This window comes from Helianthus annuus, chromosome 9 (genome assembly GCF_002127325.2).
Source record: "Helianthus annuus cultivar XRQ/B chromosome 9, HanXRQr2.0-SUNRISE, whole genome shotgun sequence".
Lineage (NCBI taxonomy): Eukaryota > Viridiplantae > Streptophyta > Magnoliopsida > Asterales > Asteraceae > Helianthus > Helianthus annuus.
The window spans coordinates 129,102,891-129,122,113 of record NC_035441.2 but is presented as its reverse complement, the minus strand read 5'-3'; the positions used below and the strand labels follow the sequence as shown (position 1 = coordinate 129,122,113).

General features: G+C 35.2%; 2 protein-coding genes across 2 annotated transcripts; one reads left to right on the top strand and one right to left on the bottom strand.

Moving 5' to 3' along the window:
• Nucleotides 1–3,492: 3,492 nt before the first annotated feature.
• LOC110878642 lies at nt 3,493–10,181 on the top strand. The gene is made up of 12 exons (XM_022126984.2): nt 3,493–3,658; nt 3,772–3,812; nt 5,287–5,387; nt 5,485–5,565; nt 6,856–6,938; nt 7,354–7,405; nt 7,501–7,590; nt 7,731–7,799; nt 7,903–8,004; nt 8,879–8,947; nt 9,700–9,756; nt 9,846–10,181. The coding sequence occupies exons 1-12, from the start codon at nt 3,594–3,596 to the stop codon at nt 9,945–9,947; spliced, it is 912 nt and encodes a 303-aa protein (XP_021982676.1). The 5' UTR covers nt 3,493–3,593; the 3' UTR covers nt 9,948–10,181.
• A 1,576-nt stretch (nt 10,182–11,757) lies between these two features.
• Nucleotides 11,758–18,630, bottom strand: LOC110878641 (serine/threonine-protein kinase EDR1). Its single transcript, XM_022126983.2, has 13 exons — nt 18,100–18,630; nt 16,713–17,126; nt 16,460–16,563; nt 14,930–15,900; nt 14,175–14,215; nt 13,976–14,044; nt 13,791–13,891; nt 13,286–13,364; nt 13,114–13,212; nt 12,712–12,780; nt 12,578–12,627; nt 12,246–12,422; nt 11,758–12,088 (listed from the first exon to the last, which is right to left on the bottom strand). Exons 1-13 carry the CDS (start codon nt 18,544–18,546, stop codon nt 11,986–11,988), a joined length of 2,724 nt encoding a protein of 907 aa, XP_021982675.1. The 5' UTR covers nt 18,547–18,630; the 3' UTR covers nt 11,758–11,985.
• Between the last annotated feature and the right edge of the window lie 593 nt (nt 18,631–19,223).

The window sequence follows — 19,223 nt, the reverse complement described above, 5'->3', positions numbered from 1 at the left end:
CTCCCACCCGATCGGACTACAATTCGATCGAGTGACAAACTGCTGTGAACTTGTTCTCACTAAAAGTGTCCAACCGATCGGGTTGTCGTCCGATCGAACGTCCGTCCGATCGACCGACCTAAAAGGTAGAAATACTTCTGCGCTTTCAAAATGCAACAACGAAAACTTTAAAAGACAAGCCATCATACACAAACACATCCTTCCCAAAGGAAGAAACAATCCACTCGAAAGGTCACCCGATCGGATGACCATCCGATCGGACTGTCACCCGAACGACCGGCTACCCGATCGGACTACCATTCGATCGAACTGTTGTCCGACTCACCTACACTCTGCATCGTTTTACGCGTCGCTTATCGTTATGCTATCGTTCTGATCAGGTTAACCTTACTCTCTAGCGCTCCCTTCAATCCACCAATCGCTGTGAGTATACTCGATCCCTTTTTGCTTTTTGCACTTTTGGGTGTTACATACGTTACTTATTCTAAATCACACCAACACACTACGCAATACTTTAATAGCTAACCAATTACCGCATGTTATACGTGACTTAATGAATGCTTGTTTGTTATGTTTACACATGGAATGCTGTCTACCTGCCTTAGCAACGATAGTACTATTTGTTTGGACTCAGCACCTGTTCACTTAGGGGTTGTTAAGGACAGTTTGTTACATGGCTCACAGTGGTGAGTGTGTATTACGAACTGCCTTGGGCAGTCAACTCGCAGTCATTGGTATCGATAGGTTCATGTCGATAACTAACATGCCTCATTTTACACTGTGTACGTGCTGGTTATGCGTAACGATTTCGAACTCTATTATATCTATTAAACTTGTATGCTCACCCTTACACTATATGTATTGACTTTTACTTTAACGTATGTGACAGGTGCTTAGGATGCTTATTTGCTTAGCTTGCTATGAAATCGAGGCTAGAAAAGACCTAGATCAATAAACAATTATCTGTATAAAAATCTGAGTTGTCAGAACAGAACAATTTGACTAGATCTTTTATGTAATAATTGTATTATCTTTTATGACATGGTATGGGACATGTTGCTTTAAATAATTAGTAAATATAGTTTTTATGGAAACTTCTGGACAATCTGTTTCGCTCAGTGCCGCGCCCCGATGATTCCGCCATCGGTTGGGGTGTGACAGTAAGATTGGGTTTTATAAAAGGATGATTAAGGTGGAAACCCTAGACACACTTTTATAAAAACACAAAACCCTAGCCACCCTCCTAAGCTTGGCCGCCATCCACTTGCCGTCGACCAAGCATCGCCGCCGCCTTCTTCTTGGCCGGTTCTACTCTCGGTATCTTGTGCTCGGTTGTGAACTTTCTACTAGCGAGGATTCGTTGTAACCCGCGTGTTACAATTCCGGTGTAGTCGTCAAAGGTTGATTACTAAAACCCTCTATGGTTGTTTATTCATTTTATTTGTTTATACGCGTATAACCTTGATCCTGATTGGGAATATTTATTAATCGGATTAATAAATCAAATTTATATAATCGGATTTTGGTAAATTATATAAACTGCTTCCACTGTTATTTGATACACTGATTCCCAACAGTGGTATCAGAGCCACGGTTACACGTGTATAGATGGTAAAGTTATACTTTTGATCTATGTTTTATTTGTCAAAAATTATTTGTTTTCACAAAAGATCAAAAGCTTTTGGTTGTCTATGGATTGTGATGTGAATCGAGCCCTAGGTTATGACCTTTGTCATGGTTGTGTTGGTTATGGTTTTATTTTGATTTGTTTTTTTTTACCGGATGTTGGATCCGATATAATAGTATTTTTGATTTGTATTTTGTTGCGGATATTGGATCCGATGCAATAGATAGGATTAGAATAGATTTGGTTTTATTGTATTTTCAAATTTATTATTGTAATCCCTCGAGTACAAGATCAAGATCAAGATAAATGGCGAACAGGTACCATGAAGCTAGAGATCGCGGGTCAAGTGGGAGTTTTCAAAAATTAGCTTTTGAAACCCTTTTGACTAGTTTGTTTCGTTTTTGGCTAAAACGAAACGGCCAACCTATCAGGGGCTCGATTCGATTTTTATTATTGTGTTTTATTTATTGTAAATAATCTAGATAACCAAAAATAAATAAAATTTTCACAATCAAGACAACGGTTTTATTAAAACAAGTTTTATAAAACTGAAAAGTATACTTAATAAAAAGGTTTTTATTAATATTTAAAAGGGAATATGTCACAGAATAGTAATGAAGTTTTAGGAGTGTTCCAATTAGGTCACTGATAAAATTTATTGTTCCAATTAGATCATTCTACTTTATTTTGGTGTTCTAATGCTAGAGATTTTACCTGAATAGCAGGTCATAGTCCTACTTGACACTTATTTAACTTTTTAAAAAAAAACATGATGACATGGAATAAAAAAAAGAAATATAATAAATCAAAACAAAATCAAAACCCAAAAGGATCAAATATTACAAATCGTTGAAATTATATCCTTAGTTGTTTATCTTCATTTATAACTTTTTTAGATATTTTGAAAAAAAAATCACATTTTTTAATTTTTTTTCGCATTTTTTTTAACTTTTCTACAATTAAAAAAAAATTAAACCTATTCGGCATTTTTTTCTAATCCATTTGCCATTAATGTGCCATGTCAACAATTTTTTTTAAAATAAAAAACCTAAATAAATGCCATGTAGGATGGATGACCTTCTACTTAGGTAAAATATCTAGGATTGAAACATCAAATGAAACATGAATGACCTAATTGGAACAAAAAAAATTATGAGTGACCTAATTAGAACACTCTCGAAACTTGGTTACTATTGTACAAAGTTAACCCTATTTAAAACAAGATCATTCGCGATAAAACGACCGACATAGTTTAATAGAGTATTTAAAACTATATTGTGCGAGCGTGGAAAAGGAGTTTCTATTATCACGAATTATATAAAATCGGATTTTATAAACTATTGTGTAACTCGCCTCATGCTACAAGTTATTCAAAATATTTTTGGTAAATATAAAATAAATCCCAAATTTAAATTGATGTTTTATGCTACCCTTAATGAGTTAACACTTCATTCTAAATCGAACCCAGATGTTAGCGCTATACCCTGCATCTGGGCGTCCATCATGAAAGAAGGTAATCATTGTGTTCCCTGTGTAACATAGGCCGGTGTTACAGTTAACAGGAAAGAATTTTAACGTCCTGAGTCCCTAATCGTTCATTTTATTTTTTGAGTCCATGTGTTTTAGTGATTTTAACCACTTGAGTCTAAAATCAAAAAGTTTAACGTCCTGAGTCCCTAATCGTTCATTTTATAACGTTTTGAGTCTAATTTTATTCGTTTTTAACGTTTTGAGTTCAATTTATAAAAAAAAAAATTAGACTCAAAAGGTTAAAATTTGGATTCGAAAAGCCTCAAATGATTATAGAAAAAGCTTGTAGGGACTTGTTAAACATTTTGATTTTAAGCTCAAAGAAAAAAGTAATTTACTCTGTTATTATTTTCCCCTGAACAAAATTGAGAACAAAACCTCCTCCTTAAACCCTTCCTTGTTTACAGACAGACAGCTTCGTTCGTGAGATCGGTCGATGATGGCATTGAGACGTCTACAAAACGCTCGAAATCTTTATCAAACACTGGAGATTCGAAAACCGTCAGTAGTATTCATTCTATCTTATTAATCGCTTCCGATTTTGTTCTAGTTTTAGGTCACACGAACGAAGGTTACCATCTTATTGTTGTATAATATAATGATTGTGTTTTCAGGTTTGGAAACTGGAGGACCTACTCGAATGTTGCAGAGGAAGGTAATTCCTTAGCTAATGCTGCTGCTGCTGCGTTTTTTTCTTCTAGTTGTATTGCATTTAGAGGAAATGGTGGTTATGGGATATAGATAGGGCTTAGTTTTGATTAAAAAAAAAACATGTTGACGATTACGATGGTGGTGACATGATAGTTAAACAATGGTTGTGGGCACTGTAAATGCCAACTTTGGAAGGAACATAGCCAAACCAAATGTAATGAATTTAGGTTTCTTCTTATTTGGATTGGAACTACTGCTAGATTTTGTAAGCATGGAGAACTGTATATGCACATTGATGAAGATGAAGGATACTAGATATGTGAAATGGGATGGATTTAAACACGTTTGCTAGGAAACTTTTGAGCTGTGTAGTTAATATCCCGATATATCAACTGATATATCAGTGATATATCGGTTATCGGTCCCCTGCCGAGATATCGGTCAGAATATCGTTACCGATAATATCAGCTATATTGACCGATATTGGACCAAGATTTGACCAATATATCACCGATTTTCCGATATCAGTACCTTTCTTCTTACTTCTACTATCTGTTTTTTTTTTTCTTATTGTTGCTATTAGTGTTTTAAGTCTTAATTGTTAGTTGCTATTGTTAAATGTTAGCGTTTTAAGTCTTAGTAAGTTCCTACTTACTACAATTGTTAATGTTTTGCAAGTTGCAAAAGGTTAATTTGTTAATGGTAGGAGAGTATACTGAATTGTTAGTGTTAAATTGCTATATATATAAATTTAGCATATGATATTAAAATTACCGATATCCTACCGGGATATCCGATATCGGTCCTTGACCGATATTCGATATTTTACCGCATTAACTACTTGAACTATTGTTGTTACTATTTTTTATTTGCAGATATGGATGATTCATGATTCGATTCTACTCTAGTGATAGCCTTGCAATGAAATGAAGTTAGGGGTTTTAGTGTCTGTCTGGAAAAATTTATGAATATGACACCAATAGATAACAACTGTCTCAGCCATTCTATGTACATGTTCTGGGTATAGGATGCCAAAATGGGCTGATTGGCTACCATGTTAAATTGGATTCGGTTGGGTTGGGTTGGTTTGGTTTGCCAACAATCTTTTGTCTGTTTGTATTTTTGAGGATTATTTTAGTAATCAATTTTCTAGATATGATCACAAAGATCAGTGATCCAGTTTTGAGCAATGGTACTAGACACTTGATTATACTTGAGAAATTTTTAACCCTGTTTTCTGTTTAATAATTTTTGTTTCTAAAATTTCCCCTTTTGACCCTTTATTAGTAAAATTTTCCCAGAATAATCCATCTTCATAAAATGGGTTACAGTAACATTGCTTTTCCGTACTTAGCTTCCAAGTTTAAAATGCATTTTGTAAATAATGCTAGGAAGCTTTATCTAGAGAAGTTTAATTCTAAGATTCTATTTAAGATTAAATGACTAACGCATAAGTATTTTTCATTCTATGTAATTAGGTCACAAGGTGGTTAGCGGAAGAAACTGCTATTGCTTCTACAAGGGCTCCGATTGTCATCCTTTCACTCGTGGTGATAATAAAATACTTCGTACTGCAGCGGTAACAACCACCTATATTGAAACACCAACAGAAAGTTTATATATCTTTTTTGATAACTCAATTCTGATTGCTTCTCTTGCCATTATTTTGTGTGTAGGTTGCTGAATTATCAAGTTTTCTAAATGGGTCACGAAGCTTATCTACACAAGTTAAAGCCCCTGCCCAGGCACGGCAAATGGTATGACCGTTTTTGCTGTTTGACTTGGTCAACTCCAGAGCTATATCACTATATGTATAGTTTGTTCTCCTTACCACTGTTGTGTGTATAGTTGTTTAAGTTATATAGAAGTTAGGGTACCAAATCATTTATGAAAGTTGTCACTGATAGTTTAAAGTTTTGTATAGCTCTTTTAATTGTAAAATAACATAACTATATAAAAATACGCCTTTTCGTAGAAACAACAGTTAAATGGATCTGGCACATACAAAGTCATATGCTTCTATTCATCAATATTTCTCTTCTTTATAGAGTTATACACATGCTCATACCTGAAAAGGTTTCTTGTTTAGTCACAAATTTCATTTTTACTCTTATTTAAAAGGCCTTAGTTTGTTATCCTTTCGTTATATTTTCCATTAATATTAAATTATTAATATTACATATTTTTTTCTTTTGAACAAAGTATGAAGTGAGCCATCTGTATGCTATTTTGAAACTGGCAGAGGCTTTAAGCGTATGCTAATTTAATTTAATAGTTAATTATTTAGATTATTAGTGTTCACTATTCTGATGTAACGTAAACATAATTACTATTTTTGTTTTTGGTTTGGATCTGGTTATTATCATCATATGAACTGAATAATTCATATAAACCAAATAGTGATATGCTTTTTTTTTCCTTACTATATATAAGTGTTTGTGTATATACACACATTACATAATTTATCTACTTATTTACATATTTAGCTTTTTTTATTGTATTTATTTTGATTTGTACTTTAGAAATGTTTCAGTTGACAACACAGCATGAGTTTGTTTTTTTTTAATTTCATTTTTTATTGAAGATTACAATTTATGTATTTAGATTTCTTTTCTGCTTTATGTATTTATCATTTTTTTATGAGGAAGATGCCAATGGTTTTGGACATATGATTGGAATATCACAAACTATTATTTTTTTTTTTGTTAGGTCAAGATTCAAGAAATGCTATAACTATATGGATCAAGCTCTTTTTTTTTTCTTTCTTTTTTCAGTTTATAGATAGAGTAGTGTGTAGTTTATGAAAATGCACAACCGAAATTTTAATATATTTAATATTTTATACATTTTTCAATGAGCATTTATATTAAGTGTGAAATCGAATGAACTGAAGTGTAATTTGGTTCGGTTCGGCTTTTGAGATAGTTTGGATGGCTCTTCTTTTTTTGCAAACGGAGAACGATTTGTTTCTTCTAATTGGGTTAGTTACTTTAAACCGATCCGACCAAACTAACACCCCTAATTGGGATGCTCTTTTATATCTGCAGGGGGCTTTGAAAGTTGCCATGCTTAGTCCTGGAATCATATATGAGCCATATGGTCCCCGTGAGCCCATCTCTTTTTTGCGAAGGTTAGATTTTAATCCGAGTTAATTACTGTTTTCGTCCCTGTGGTTTGTCAAAAATTACTATTTCAGTCCATTAGTTTAAAAATTGCGATTTCAGTCCCTGTGGTTTCACTTTCGTAACCATTTCAGTCCACCTCGTAACCATTTCAGTCCCTGTACTAACAGAATAAATGGATTGAAATGGTTACGAAAGTGAAACCACAAGGACTGAAATGGTTACGAAAGTGAAACCGCAGGGATTGAAATCGCAATTTTTAAATTAATGGACTGAAATAGTAATTTTTGACAAACCACAGGGACGAAAACAGTAATTAACTCTTTTAATTCTTTAAAATCTTGTTTCAACATTGAACTCTGAATGATAGTCTTAAAATTGTTTTGGACTCACGAACTTGTGGTATCAATGTATCATATGTAGGTGGTTTACAAGAAATGGATGGAGAAGAACAAAAGATGACATCTTTCTAGAGGTTGCACCTTGTTCTTTACTACCAAATTCATGAGTAATATGCATATTTATTTTGATCTGTTCGATGATCCCTACTTTCTTTGGGTTTACGTGCAGCTAAAGAATGCCTATGCTATTGCCAAATTGCGAAAATCTGGTTACTCAAAAGCAAAATTCTACACCGAGGCTGTAAACTTATATAAAGAGGTACACTTTTTATTTTAAATCACTGTGAAAGTTAATCATCTTTGGATGCCTTTTATCTGTAATATAATAATGCATGTAATTTTGTATTTTTTTTTAAAAGTTATATGAAAAGTCTATGTAATTAGTGATCTCTTTTACAGATAAACATGTTAATGGCTCTTGGTGACAAAACGTCGCTGCGAAAAATGGTTACCGAGCAAATGTACTCTGTATGTCATTATATCCGTTTATTTTCATTCATGGGACCATGGTGGAATAGGAATATATATATTATGTTTATAATGTTTTTCATGTGCTTTTTCTGCCACACAGGCACTCAAAAGTGAAATTAAGCTAAGAGAATCTAGATGGAGTAGTGTTTACTGGGAACTGATAGAGCCAGTCATTAAAATTCGAACTCTACGCGCTCGAATGGCAAGTATCATTTCATATGACACATGTTTGTTCTTTTGCTTATGTTACTTCAAAAATGTATGGGACACAAATGCTACATATGTATTTAGGCGTTTTAAAGATCCATAAGCCTTTCATATAACACTGCAGTTAGGGCTGTAAACGAACCGAACGTTCAGCAAACAGTTTGTGAACCGTTCGGCGGGAAGTTCGTTTATGTTCGTTCGATAAGCTTAATGAACGAACACGAACATAAAATTTCGTTCGATAAGCTTAACGAACGAACACGAACAAAGGTCTCGTTCGTTCAACTGTGTTCGTGAACGTTCGGTAATATGTTCGTTCGTGTTCGTTCGTTTATGTCCGTTCGTGTTCGGTTTTTTATGTTTATTTTTCTAAAAGTTTTTAATGTTTTATTAATTTTTTACTTTCCCCATATGTATTATTTCCCTCTCTCTGGCCCTCTCCTTCTTTTGATATCACGCTCCTTCATTCAGCTTATCTCCAATCGATTGAACCCAATATTATCCATCCCTTCAATCTTTAAATGGTTATATTTAACTACTTTCGTTGTGAACAATGTTTAAGATTAACGGTGCCTTTTTTAATTTTCAAAATTAAAGTTCACTTGTGTTTGTTTGCGTTCGTGGTTAGTGTTCACGAACTGTTCGCGAACAACCAAAATTCCTTAATGAACGAACACGAACACAAACTTTTGTTCGTCATATGTTCGCGAACAGTTCACGAACATCCAAATTTCCTTAACGAACGAACACGAACATAGCCTTGTTCGTGTTCGTTCGGTTCGTTTACAGCCCTAACTGCAGTTTGATAAGAGCATTCATTTTGAAAACCAAAATTATTGTTAATTTTTTCATTGTTTTTTCTTCTTTAGATTGGAGTTGACAAAGATGACCTGAGTAAAGTATTCATACAGCTCACGCTTGAGTTTCTCTCTAAACAGGTACACTAACTACAGCTTAATTTTATTTGTAAGTTAACTTAATAAATTGAAAAAGTATGTTGGTTTGCTATAGTATTAAGTCATATTTGTAACATTAAAGTTTTAGTTCAGCAACATTCAAACTTCAATTTATGCGAATGATCTAAGCAGTCAATAGCGGTGCTATAGCGGTTAGCGGACCTCAGGGTGTGTAGCGGTCCAAATAGCGGTGACCTATAGCGGTTCCGCTATTAGCGGCGCTAAATACCGCTATAGCGGTGCTATAGCGGTACTACAGCGGTGCTATAGCGGTGGCCTATAGCGGTTATAGCAGTAAGCCAGTAACGGTGTTTGATTGTGTTAATTCTTAAATTAAATACTTCAAAGTTACTATTAGTATTTTGTTTGCAACAGGTTTTTGATAATGGAATGCTATTACTATGAATTTTGATATTACTATTAATATTTTTCAAAGATATATTTATATATATATATATATATATAAATACATAAATTATGCATGGTATAAAATTATCGCTATATCACCGCTATAACCTATATATCATATAGCGGACCTTGACCGCTATTCGATTTTGGACCGCTTTAACTGCATAGCGAATGATCAACATGAAAACACTTGAAATTGGCATTTACATTTTTCCTTCTGGAAAAAACGTAGATTATCCATATGTTTTTGTTACGTTTCATTTGTCATATGTATTTTTCTTCTCTGATGTTGAAATTTTTTCATTACATTGTATCACTTGATACAGAAGTTCGAGGCCTATGATGCAAAAGGGGCGGTGGTTGCTGGAAACAAAGATAAGGAGGTATTAGATTGATGCACTTTGAATTAATATTTTATAACTGTCATTACAATCTAATACATATTATATATACTGACGGGTTGTTTGGTTAGGTTCTCGTTCGTGATATATGGGTTTTTGAAAAGTCTCAGTTTCACCCGGGTGCTTATTGGCGTCTCTGTGGCAGAATTCCTGTAAAACCAGGTGATAAATAGCTAAACTTTAATCGTTTTCTGCCAGACCCCAAGTCCTATGTAATACGTGCTTTAGGCACCGGACATTTTCTGTCAAACATGTAAAACATTCTGAGTTTAAGAAGTTTTGTACGAGGTACAGGCTTTTACATGAATGGATCTTTATGATCCAAAACGTAGTTTAAACCATCATGATTTTTGTATCCTCGACAATAAATAAAAATACAATACTTTAATGCCAAAACCTTGGATATATATTCATTTTTCCTTATTTTTAGGCTTTTATATATATTCATTTTATTTTGATTTAATCTTATAATGTGTGAAACCATGTGTTTTTGTTTATTACTTGAATTTTGATGTTTGGCCTAACGGTGTAGCATGGTGATTTTATATACGAGCCGTTTGATGTGTAATTAATTTGTATAAGATATAAGATTACTTTTTCTAATGCATCCAGCCTGCGAACACCATTGGGTGATCAACACAATAGGACAATTTTTCGACAATTTTGTTCATTTATATGCCTTTCTTTTGCTTCTAAGAAATGGTTACTTATCTTCCAAGCAAAGCAAAGGAAGAGTGTTTCTGAAGCAACCCTTATTCATCCTTGTACATCTTTAACACTAGCGAGTCGTCAAAGTGAAAGCAACCTTCAACTCACATGGCAGGAATAACCTGAGCTTCAAGTTCAAAGATATCTTTTTAGGTTGGTAACATGAAACTTACACCGACCCATCTCGTTTTGTCCATAAACAAATGTTATTCTGCAAACAATCTTAAAACTCCCAAAATAGGAAAAAAAAACATATTTCTAAAACATCATGGTTTCGGGATGTCTTGTGTGCAACAACTTGTTCCTATACCGCTATTTCAGCACAAACAAAAGATGCCCATTTTGTTATCTTGCGACTACTAGTCATTTGGTGTATGAGTCATTGGTACAACTGTTTAGAGGCCATGCTACAAAGACTGTTGTTTTGGGTGCACGCTCGATCCCGGTCATAGAAGATAAACACGACACTTATGGACCCATGGTTCAAGCCAAGGCGCATGGTGTGGCTAAACCATTGTCTTGGGGCGAGGAAGGCGAAAAGGGGACAGGGGAGGTGGCTAAACCGAAGAAGGCACGAAAAACGGTTAGTATCAACCACGAAGTCGAGTATATAGAGGACTATTCAAGCAACAAGAAGAGAAAGAAGGTGTTGGAGCAATGGCCTTCAATGGAGATTGAAGGGGATGAGAGAAAGCCATTGAAGTCTATTCTGAAAGTGGGTTCTATGCAAATAAATGGTTGATGGCTCATGGAAAATAAATTGTGAAGGATTGGGATTGTATTGTATTACGATAATTATAATAAATTATATAGTCTTATTTAAAGTTCGGCTTTTGTTTTCTATGGTAAGGCAAAATACAATATGTGAAAATAATAATGAACATAATAAACATATAAATTTCTAGGGCTAATTGGGTCGAGTTATAGCTCAACTAACCTTGAATTTGGCTCGTTTAATTGAAGAAAAAGAGTGAGCATTTAAATTTGCCTTGTTTTAAACTATTTTTTGTAACCTCAAGTAACATTTTGGCATTTTACTCTAAATTTAAAGGTAAAATATAAAAGTAACTAATTTATCTTTTTGTGTAGATTTGCCGATTTGCAATATTAATAAAAACATAAAGCTCTTAGTTAACAAGTTGTAAAAAAAGGAAAAGATTCAAATTAAAAATTGCCTTGAAGGAGTTAGTTGGTCGGTCCAAATGAAGGCGGTACAGATAGACTCAACCGGGCAAATCCGGTTGGTCCAGTTTTAATAGGCTTCGGACAGATATAGGATTTAACAGTTCTTATTTAAAATAGAAAAGATACGACTTCAAAAGTTAACGATCACCCTCGGACATAAAAAATTACAAAGCATGGAGAACACAACACGATATGGTAATCACAAACCGTATTTACATAACACCCAAAAAATATATATGTATACAAATTATTGTTTCACTCCCTTTTTTCCTATTATATACTCATTTTATAAACATGGGAGATGGTTGAACAACTGACTTAAATATTTCCTGGCTGATCAATTTGTGAAGAAGCCGCCAGCCGCTGCAATGGCTTCAGAGCTACTGTTAGTTGCGCAAAAGAAGGCCTTAAATTCGGGTCCCTGTGAGTAAAACAAAGAGGAGTCAGTAAAGCAAAGTCGGACCTAGAGGTGGCAAAACGAGTAGGTTTGGTAGCATGTTATCAAAACGATGAGTTAATATTTAGACATAAGAGTTTAGGTGGTTCTACTGAGATGTTGAAAAAAGAAGGGGACATACGTTTGCCAGCACTCCCAGATTATTCTTCCGACCAATGGGTCGACATCCTTGGGGATGTCCAAGCGGCGATTTTGGAAGCCAACAGCACCCACAACCTGCATTGGGTTCATTCCGCTCCAAGGCAGTCTTAGGGTTGCAAGTTCCCACAGTATAACGCCAAAGCTATACACATCACACCTGTGTCCACATGCATGTATGTATTCATATATAAATATGTTCTTTGCATTTCTTAATAAAAACCAAAAGCTTTCATTTTTGGTAACATGTTTGCCTGTCAAAAACTAGGAATACTATATTGAAGGGTATTTTAGTCTAAAAGTGATCAAACTTACTTTTCATTTGAATTTTCATTCCGTAGAACTTCAGGTGCCATCCACTCAGGCTATAATAACATCAAAGATAAGGGAAAAATGATGAAGAAAGCAAATTAAACCGGAAACTGACTAAAAATAATCAAGCTTCTCACCGTTCCCGCTGTTGACTTGGATGATAAAAATGTGTTATGCTTCAAGCGTGACAACCCGAAATCGCATACCTGCAACAGTTAAACTCTTGTTTCTTACTAATACGAACAAGACAAACGAAACTATAGATACAAACACATCTTACAAATATCAACAAAGTATATCCCTCATCTAGTAATTTGAACACTACTGTCAGAAACCATACATCATGTCTGAAGAGACAGATATATTATTACTTATTGTTATAACCCAACTAAGAACAGATCTCGCTAACAACTTTTTTCAAAAGAATTTAAAACACTTACTAATTCGTTACGTAGAATTTGTCTATAATAGAAAGTGGTGATATAGTGTTTGGTATAAAGAAGAAGAAGAAGAAGAAGAAGAAGAGGGACATGTATTACCTTGACATTCCAATCCTCATCAACCAACAAATTTGGTGATTTCAAGTCACGGTGAACTATAGTTGGAACGCTTGTATGCAAGCAATTCATCCCTTTTGCCTACAGAAGGAGCATTTCAAACAATGACAAAGCACAAAGATATATAAGCTAAACAGGTATGTAAGCTTCTTACCACATCAAGAGCCATTTTGATTCTACGCTTTTCATCAATTTGGCACTGTGGGCGATGAATGATCCGGTATAAGCTTCCTCTAAAAAGAAAGAAAAAGGTTGTGTATTTTAACTGTGTTGGCATAAGTGCATTATCCATAATACATCCAAATGCGTCTATGAGTGTGTGTCCACATATGCATGGTGTATGTATGACAAGTAGTAAACGAAGGTATTAATATGTTGACTACACACAGATTATAGATTTAGATTATGTGGTCTGTGTAATGCCTGGTTAGAACATTGTACAGGTTTGCTTCATATTAGCAAAAGAATATCATAATCCGTAAACAATGATTTAGTATTTCCAAATTGTCAATCTTAGGCTTTGCCATGGTCATTTATATGTAAAGATTATATTCAAATTTCAGATCTCGAGTAGAACCTATATTAAGTCACACTCCAGAAAAGAGACACGGATATTCTCTCAAAAACAAGTATAAAAAAACTCAAAAAATAAAACCTACCTGGGCAAAAACTCAGTGATAATTGAAAGATTTGGAGGGCGAGTAACAGCGCCCATAAAAAGCACAACATTCGGATGGCGTAACCTCTGCATAATGCGGACCTGTGATGGAAGTACACACGCTTAAATCAAAAGTATACCCTACACGGACATTTCATACTTTACTTATTAAGGCACTTTACTTACTTCTCTCCTGAACTCCGCTAAAGCCGCACCTGAAAAATCCTGATCAAGGAACTTCTTCACTGCCACTTCCTGTTTACAGCAATATCAATTAATTACGCACCACAGTAGTTTCATTCAGCATTAAACGTGTTCTAGATGTTTGAAAAACTTCTCCCACTACCACAAATTCATTTTTAGTAAAAAAATAACCAAAACTTACAGTGCCATTCCAATCAGCATGATAAACCTCACCATATGAGCCTGCGTAGAGAAATTAATGTAAAAGTGTACAAAAAGGGAAACTAAAACTCGGAAGAAATTAGGGGTGTTCAAAGAGCTCGCGGCTCGCTTGAAAAAAGCTCGGTTGTAAACGAGCCGGCTTGGCTTGGCTCGATTTGTAAACGAACCAAGCTCAAGCTAGGCTTGGCTCGTGAGCCAGATCAAATTATTTTATTTATATAGATTAATTAATAATTACTTTAATTTTAAATGTATTAAAATAAAAAAATGTGGCAGGTGGTTGAAGTGTTAACATTTTAAGATGTCTTTCGGTCTTTAAAATATTAGGAAAAAAATAATACATAGAGATATATGTGTAATTTTTATATGTTTTTTATGTTATCAATCTGTGAAAAAAAAATAAAAATAAAAAGTTCACAAAATTAACGAGTCGGCTCGATTTGGCTCGAACATTTTACGAGCTGAGCTTGCGCTCGACTTTGCAGCTCGATTAAATAAACGAGCCGAGCCAAGCTGGCTCCTTTAAGTTTGAGCTCTAGCTCGAGCTTAACCTGGCTTGAGCTCGACTACAGCCCAATACATCCTGAATCTGACAGGTAACTATATCAGGATTGTAAAAGGCGAACATTTGCAGGTTTGAATGTAGAAACTCCTAAACCAATAAACTTATCGTACGAAGCAAGGAATAAAACTAATATAATATAATATAATAGTCATACTGTTTTATAATGTTACCTAGTCCAATTCTTTCACCAATAACCAGATCTTCCCATGGAATTTCACAGTCTCCAACATCATCTATAACAGGATCAATCTGAGGTGGAACCGATGAGGTTGAGCTTTCAGGTATTGCCAACGTTTGGTTGTTTAGATATTCCGAGGTCTTTTTAACGTCTTGCCCGCTGATCACATGCACTTTCTCCTGGTCCAACCTCTTATTCCTGGGGAACGCATTGCTATTATTACCTACCACCTCTAAAGACAATCTATAGTTTTTCCACTCAGCCCATGCAGCTTCAGACTCAGATGCATTTGAAGAAACACTCTCATTATTTTCACTGGTGGAGGCCGGCATGGTAAAATCATTAGTTACACGTTTGTATTCTTCATGCTCCTTTTTCCTTGGTGCTTCGTTAATAGCATGACGGTTCTTCCACATTAATGGTACAGGAGGTCGACCAGAGACTTGATTGTTTTTTGTCCTCTCGTTTTTATTTTCAGCAGAATTATTCTGCATCGAAGCCTTCCCGGAACCTTTAATCTGGAACGGATTAAGCTCTGTGAAAAGGTTTTTATTATCCTCCACACTGCTCTGAGTATTATTATTATATGGGACGATATTAACATTCATTCTTAAGCCACCACCAACTGCATTCGGCCCACGGCCGCCTTTATACAGAGAACTGCCAATTGCTGATGAGGGAATATGATCCAACTGACTAGAAGGCGACACTCTTTTCCCTGCTGCTGGAGACGCACCAACAACGGTGTCGCTAGTGCTTGTCAATGATATCAAAGGTTCTTCAACAGCACCATTTTGCATCTCAATGTTTTGACCATTTTTAAAATGGTTTGAAGTAAGCCCAAAATCTGGAAGTTTGTTGGATTTTGGCATGTATGATTTCAAGGAAGAATCCTTAGAGGCACTGAATATATCTGCAGGTATAAGTGTTCCAGGGGCTGCCATCAGATCAACCAGAAATTCCCTGAAGGTAAGAGAAGACCTTTATTTAGAAGCAGGAAAGGTGTACAATAAGTTCATAACATATAGGCATAATAATCATGCATTCATGCAGTACAACACGATCACTAATTCATTGAGCTATGGTGTAGAATGTTAATATTCTCAGAAAATGTCAAGTTGGATTAGGTGCATGACAATTTTAAGTGATAGACACATATGGTTACATGGCAGTAAAAAGTGAAAGAAAATAGCAAGTAAAATTATAAAAGGATGTATGAGAACAGTTGAAAATGATATAAAAATGATGATAATCTTGTAGAGGAAATATAACAGAACTTCAAGAAAACTGTTTTACAACGGTCTGACACATCTAAGATAAGTTACTGCGAGTTTCATTGCTAAAAGCAAAAGTTCTATCATGGACCACTAATAAATTTCTGAAATGGAATAGAGGAAAATGAGCTAAACTTAGTGCTGACTGTTATGGCATCGATGTGAAGATAAAGGTAGAAAGTAAAAGTAATCCTGAAAAAGGTAAATTACTGGAGACAAAAAGGAAATGTGAAAGGACCGCATGTTACCTTTCATTATCCAACTTGATAATGTTGACTGCGTCATCCTCAACACCAGTATAGTGACTACCCTTGACAAGCCTACAGGTTATTCCAACACTTTCAGCCAGTACCTGCAACTCACAGGAATAAAAGGATAAGATAAAAGTAAATGCTACCCCCGTGCCTATAAAGATTAAGATAAAACGGCCAACTTATATGTAAGTAACTGAAACCATATAATGGCTGGATCAAAGACAAAAGAATGAAAATGACAGCTCACCTTAAAAAGCAAAGCGCGATGACGTGACAAGCCAACTCTTAAGGATCCAATAGGGTATATACTGGTATGAAGAGACGTCCTCAACTCTGTGCTTCTTTCAATCCATCTTGCCAAAATGATATTAGCATCTCGCACTGGCCCACCCATGTGTTCTGTCACAAGTTCAGCAAGCCTCTGCACTAAAAGATTTACCTCAGCAGGAGGGCAGTCTAATGCAATACAGTGAGCTACCTGCAACAGCTCTTCTAAGGCCGGATCAACTGTTTTGTTAACTACGATTACTTCGAAACCTGAACTACCAGCGTCTGTTTCAAGATCCAACAATGATGGCATTTTCCCTGTTTCTGTTGAATGCCCATATACATCATAGAAACCATCCACTACTTTCTCCTCATAATCAAGGAGGCCGTAATCCTAGTTGACAGAAAAACACAAGTCAAAACATGTAAAAAAAAATTTAAAATGAATCATAACAGATTAAGATTAACTCATACAAATGCAAAACATATTTGTGTCTTCCTCAGCTTATATACTAATTCAAACTGTCAAGCGTGCAACTCTTGATCACAAAATATATGAAGAGTGTTCTTTTATTATATAGGACAACCATGGTGAACATGCTTAACTGTGACTTTATACAACCATGGTGAACATGCTTCTTATTTGTTATTTTTCCCTGAACAGTTCTTGTTCTTTAATGTGCATTGACATAGAATAGTTCAGACGACGAAGCCTCATAATACCACTAGTGATTACTGATTGGTGTACTAAAGGGATGGTAGTGGCATCACACCAATGTAACCAAATGTTTAAAATAGGAATAGAATAATCAATCTAAAGTTCTAAACACTATGGAAAAAATGATACAGACATACAGTTTTACATAGTAACAGTGCTAAACATTTTGAATAGAAACAGCACAGATGTCAGCAATTTACTGCCTAATATTCAACGACACAACGATGATAATTTATTCATCAAATTAAAACTGCTCTCGTGTTACTCTACGGTTTTAATGAATACTTTAGCTTCATTCAAATTTCAACTAACTTGATTACTCAACTCAGATACATTGATGGTGTAAGACAATATTACACAAAACTACTCAAGGTAATAATCAGATAAATGACACCTCATTAACCGAAATTATATCATCTCAGTAACACATGTGTTCCATTAACCTATCTAAATCCTTTAAATTAGGCTATGTAAAACTCTCTAATGCTAATAAGCAGTTAGTCCCTATATTAATAAGCATAAAACCTCAAATTCAGTGTGTAAATGTATTTAACCTAGAAACATAATCATCATCATTAAACAATCATAATCAAAAAGAGTTAATCGACTACCGAACAACGATTGCATCAATTAACAACACTCAACTCACCCAATACTGCCGAGACAACTTATCAGCAGCACCATCACCTCTATCAACCACATGACCACCACTATTATGCTGCCCTAAACTCAACAACTTCGCCGCACGGATCTGATCACTATCCGAATAATCACCTCTGGACTCCGAATTCGACACGCTCAAAGCTAGGGCTAGCTGGACCTGATACTCCTCTTCGGAGGAATAATAATCCTGCGGTTGACGAGTAGTAACACTGACGGTAGGAGACGCCTGCGGAGGACTTGCGGCAGCAGACGGCGACTGAAGGGAGGGTTGACCGGTGGCGGTTGACGGTGTACGGTGGTCGGCGGTGGCGTAAGATGATGATGATGCGGTAGTTGATGATTGTGGTGGTTCGTTTGATGATCGATTTGGATCGTGATTGGTGCCTATGTGAAGCTTCTTGAAGATGTTCTTCATGCCTTTCTTCTTCTCCATTGTCGTTCTTGGTGAGTTTGGTACCAGCGAGGGAAAACTCAACACTGTGGAGGGGATATTTATTTATTATAATTACATGGTTATTTCCAAGTAATTTCTTCTATCTAGCTTTTTATTTAGCAAGCAATTTCTTATATGTAGCTTTTAGCGGTGGAGTGATTATCGCTGTTCAAAAAGTTTGCGATTCGTAGCTCGCTCGAAGCTCGCTTGGATTTAGCTTGGAAAAAGTTCGTTCGATATGGCTCAATTTGAAAGTGAGCCGAGCTGGCTCGGCTCGGTTAGAAAGTGAGCCTAGCTCGGCTCGGCTTGTGACGAGCCAAATTGGCTCGGTTTAGCTCGGCTCGGCTTAGCTCGAATTATTTTACTTATAACATATTTTACTTTTATATACATATAATATATTACAAAAAAGTAATTATTGTTTACATGTATTTACGCTTGTAGTTTGATATCTATTACATATTTAAAGGTTGATTGCCGTGCTAATAAACAAATATTGTATTTACTTGAAATATAAAACATATTTTAAGTTGTTAAACGTGATTTTGGCTTGTAATGCATTAGGTTGAACTTATTTTGAATATGTTATTTTGAAGTATTGAATAATATTTTAGAACACTGAATTTTGAGAGCTATGTATTAATTTTTCTTTTTAAAATCGAGCCAAACCAAGCCGA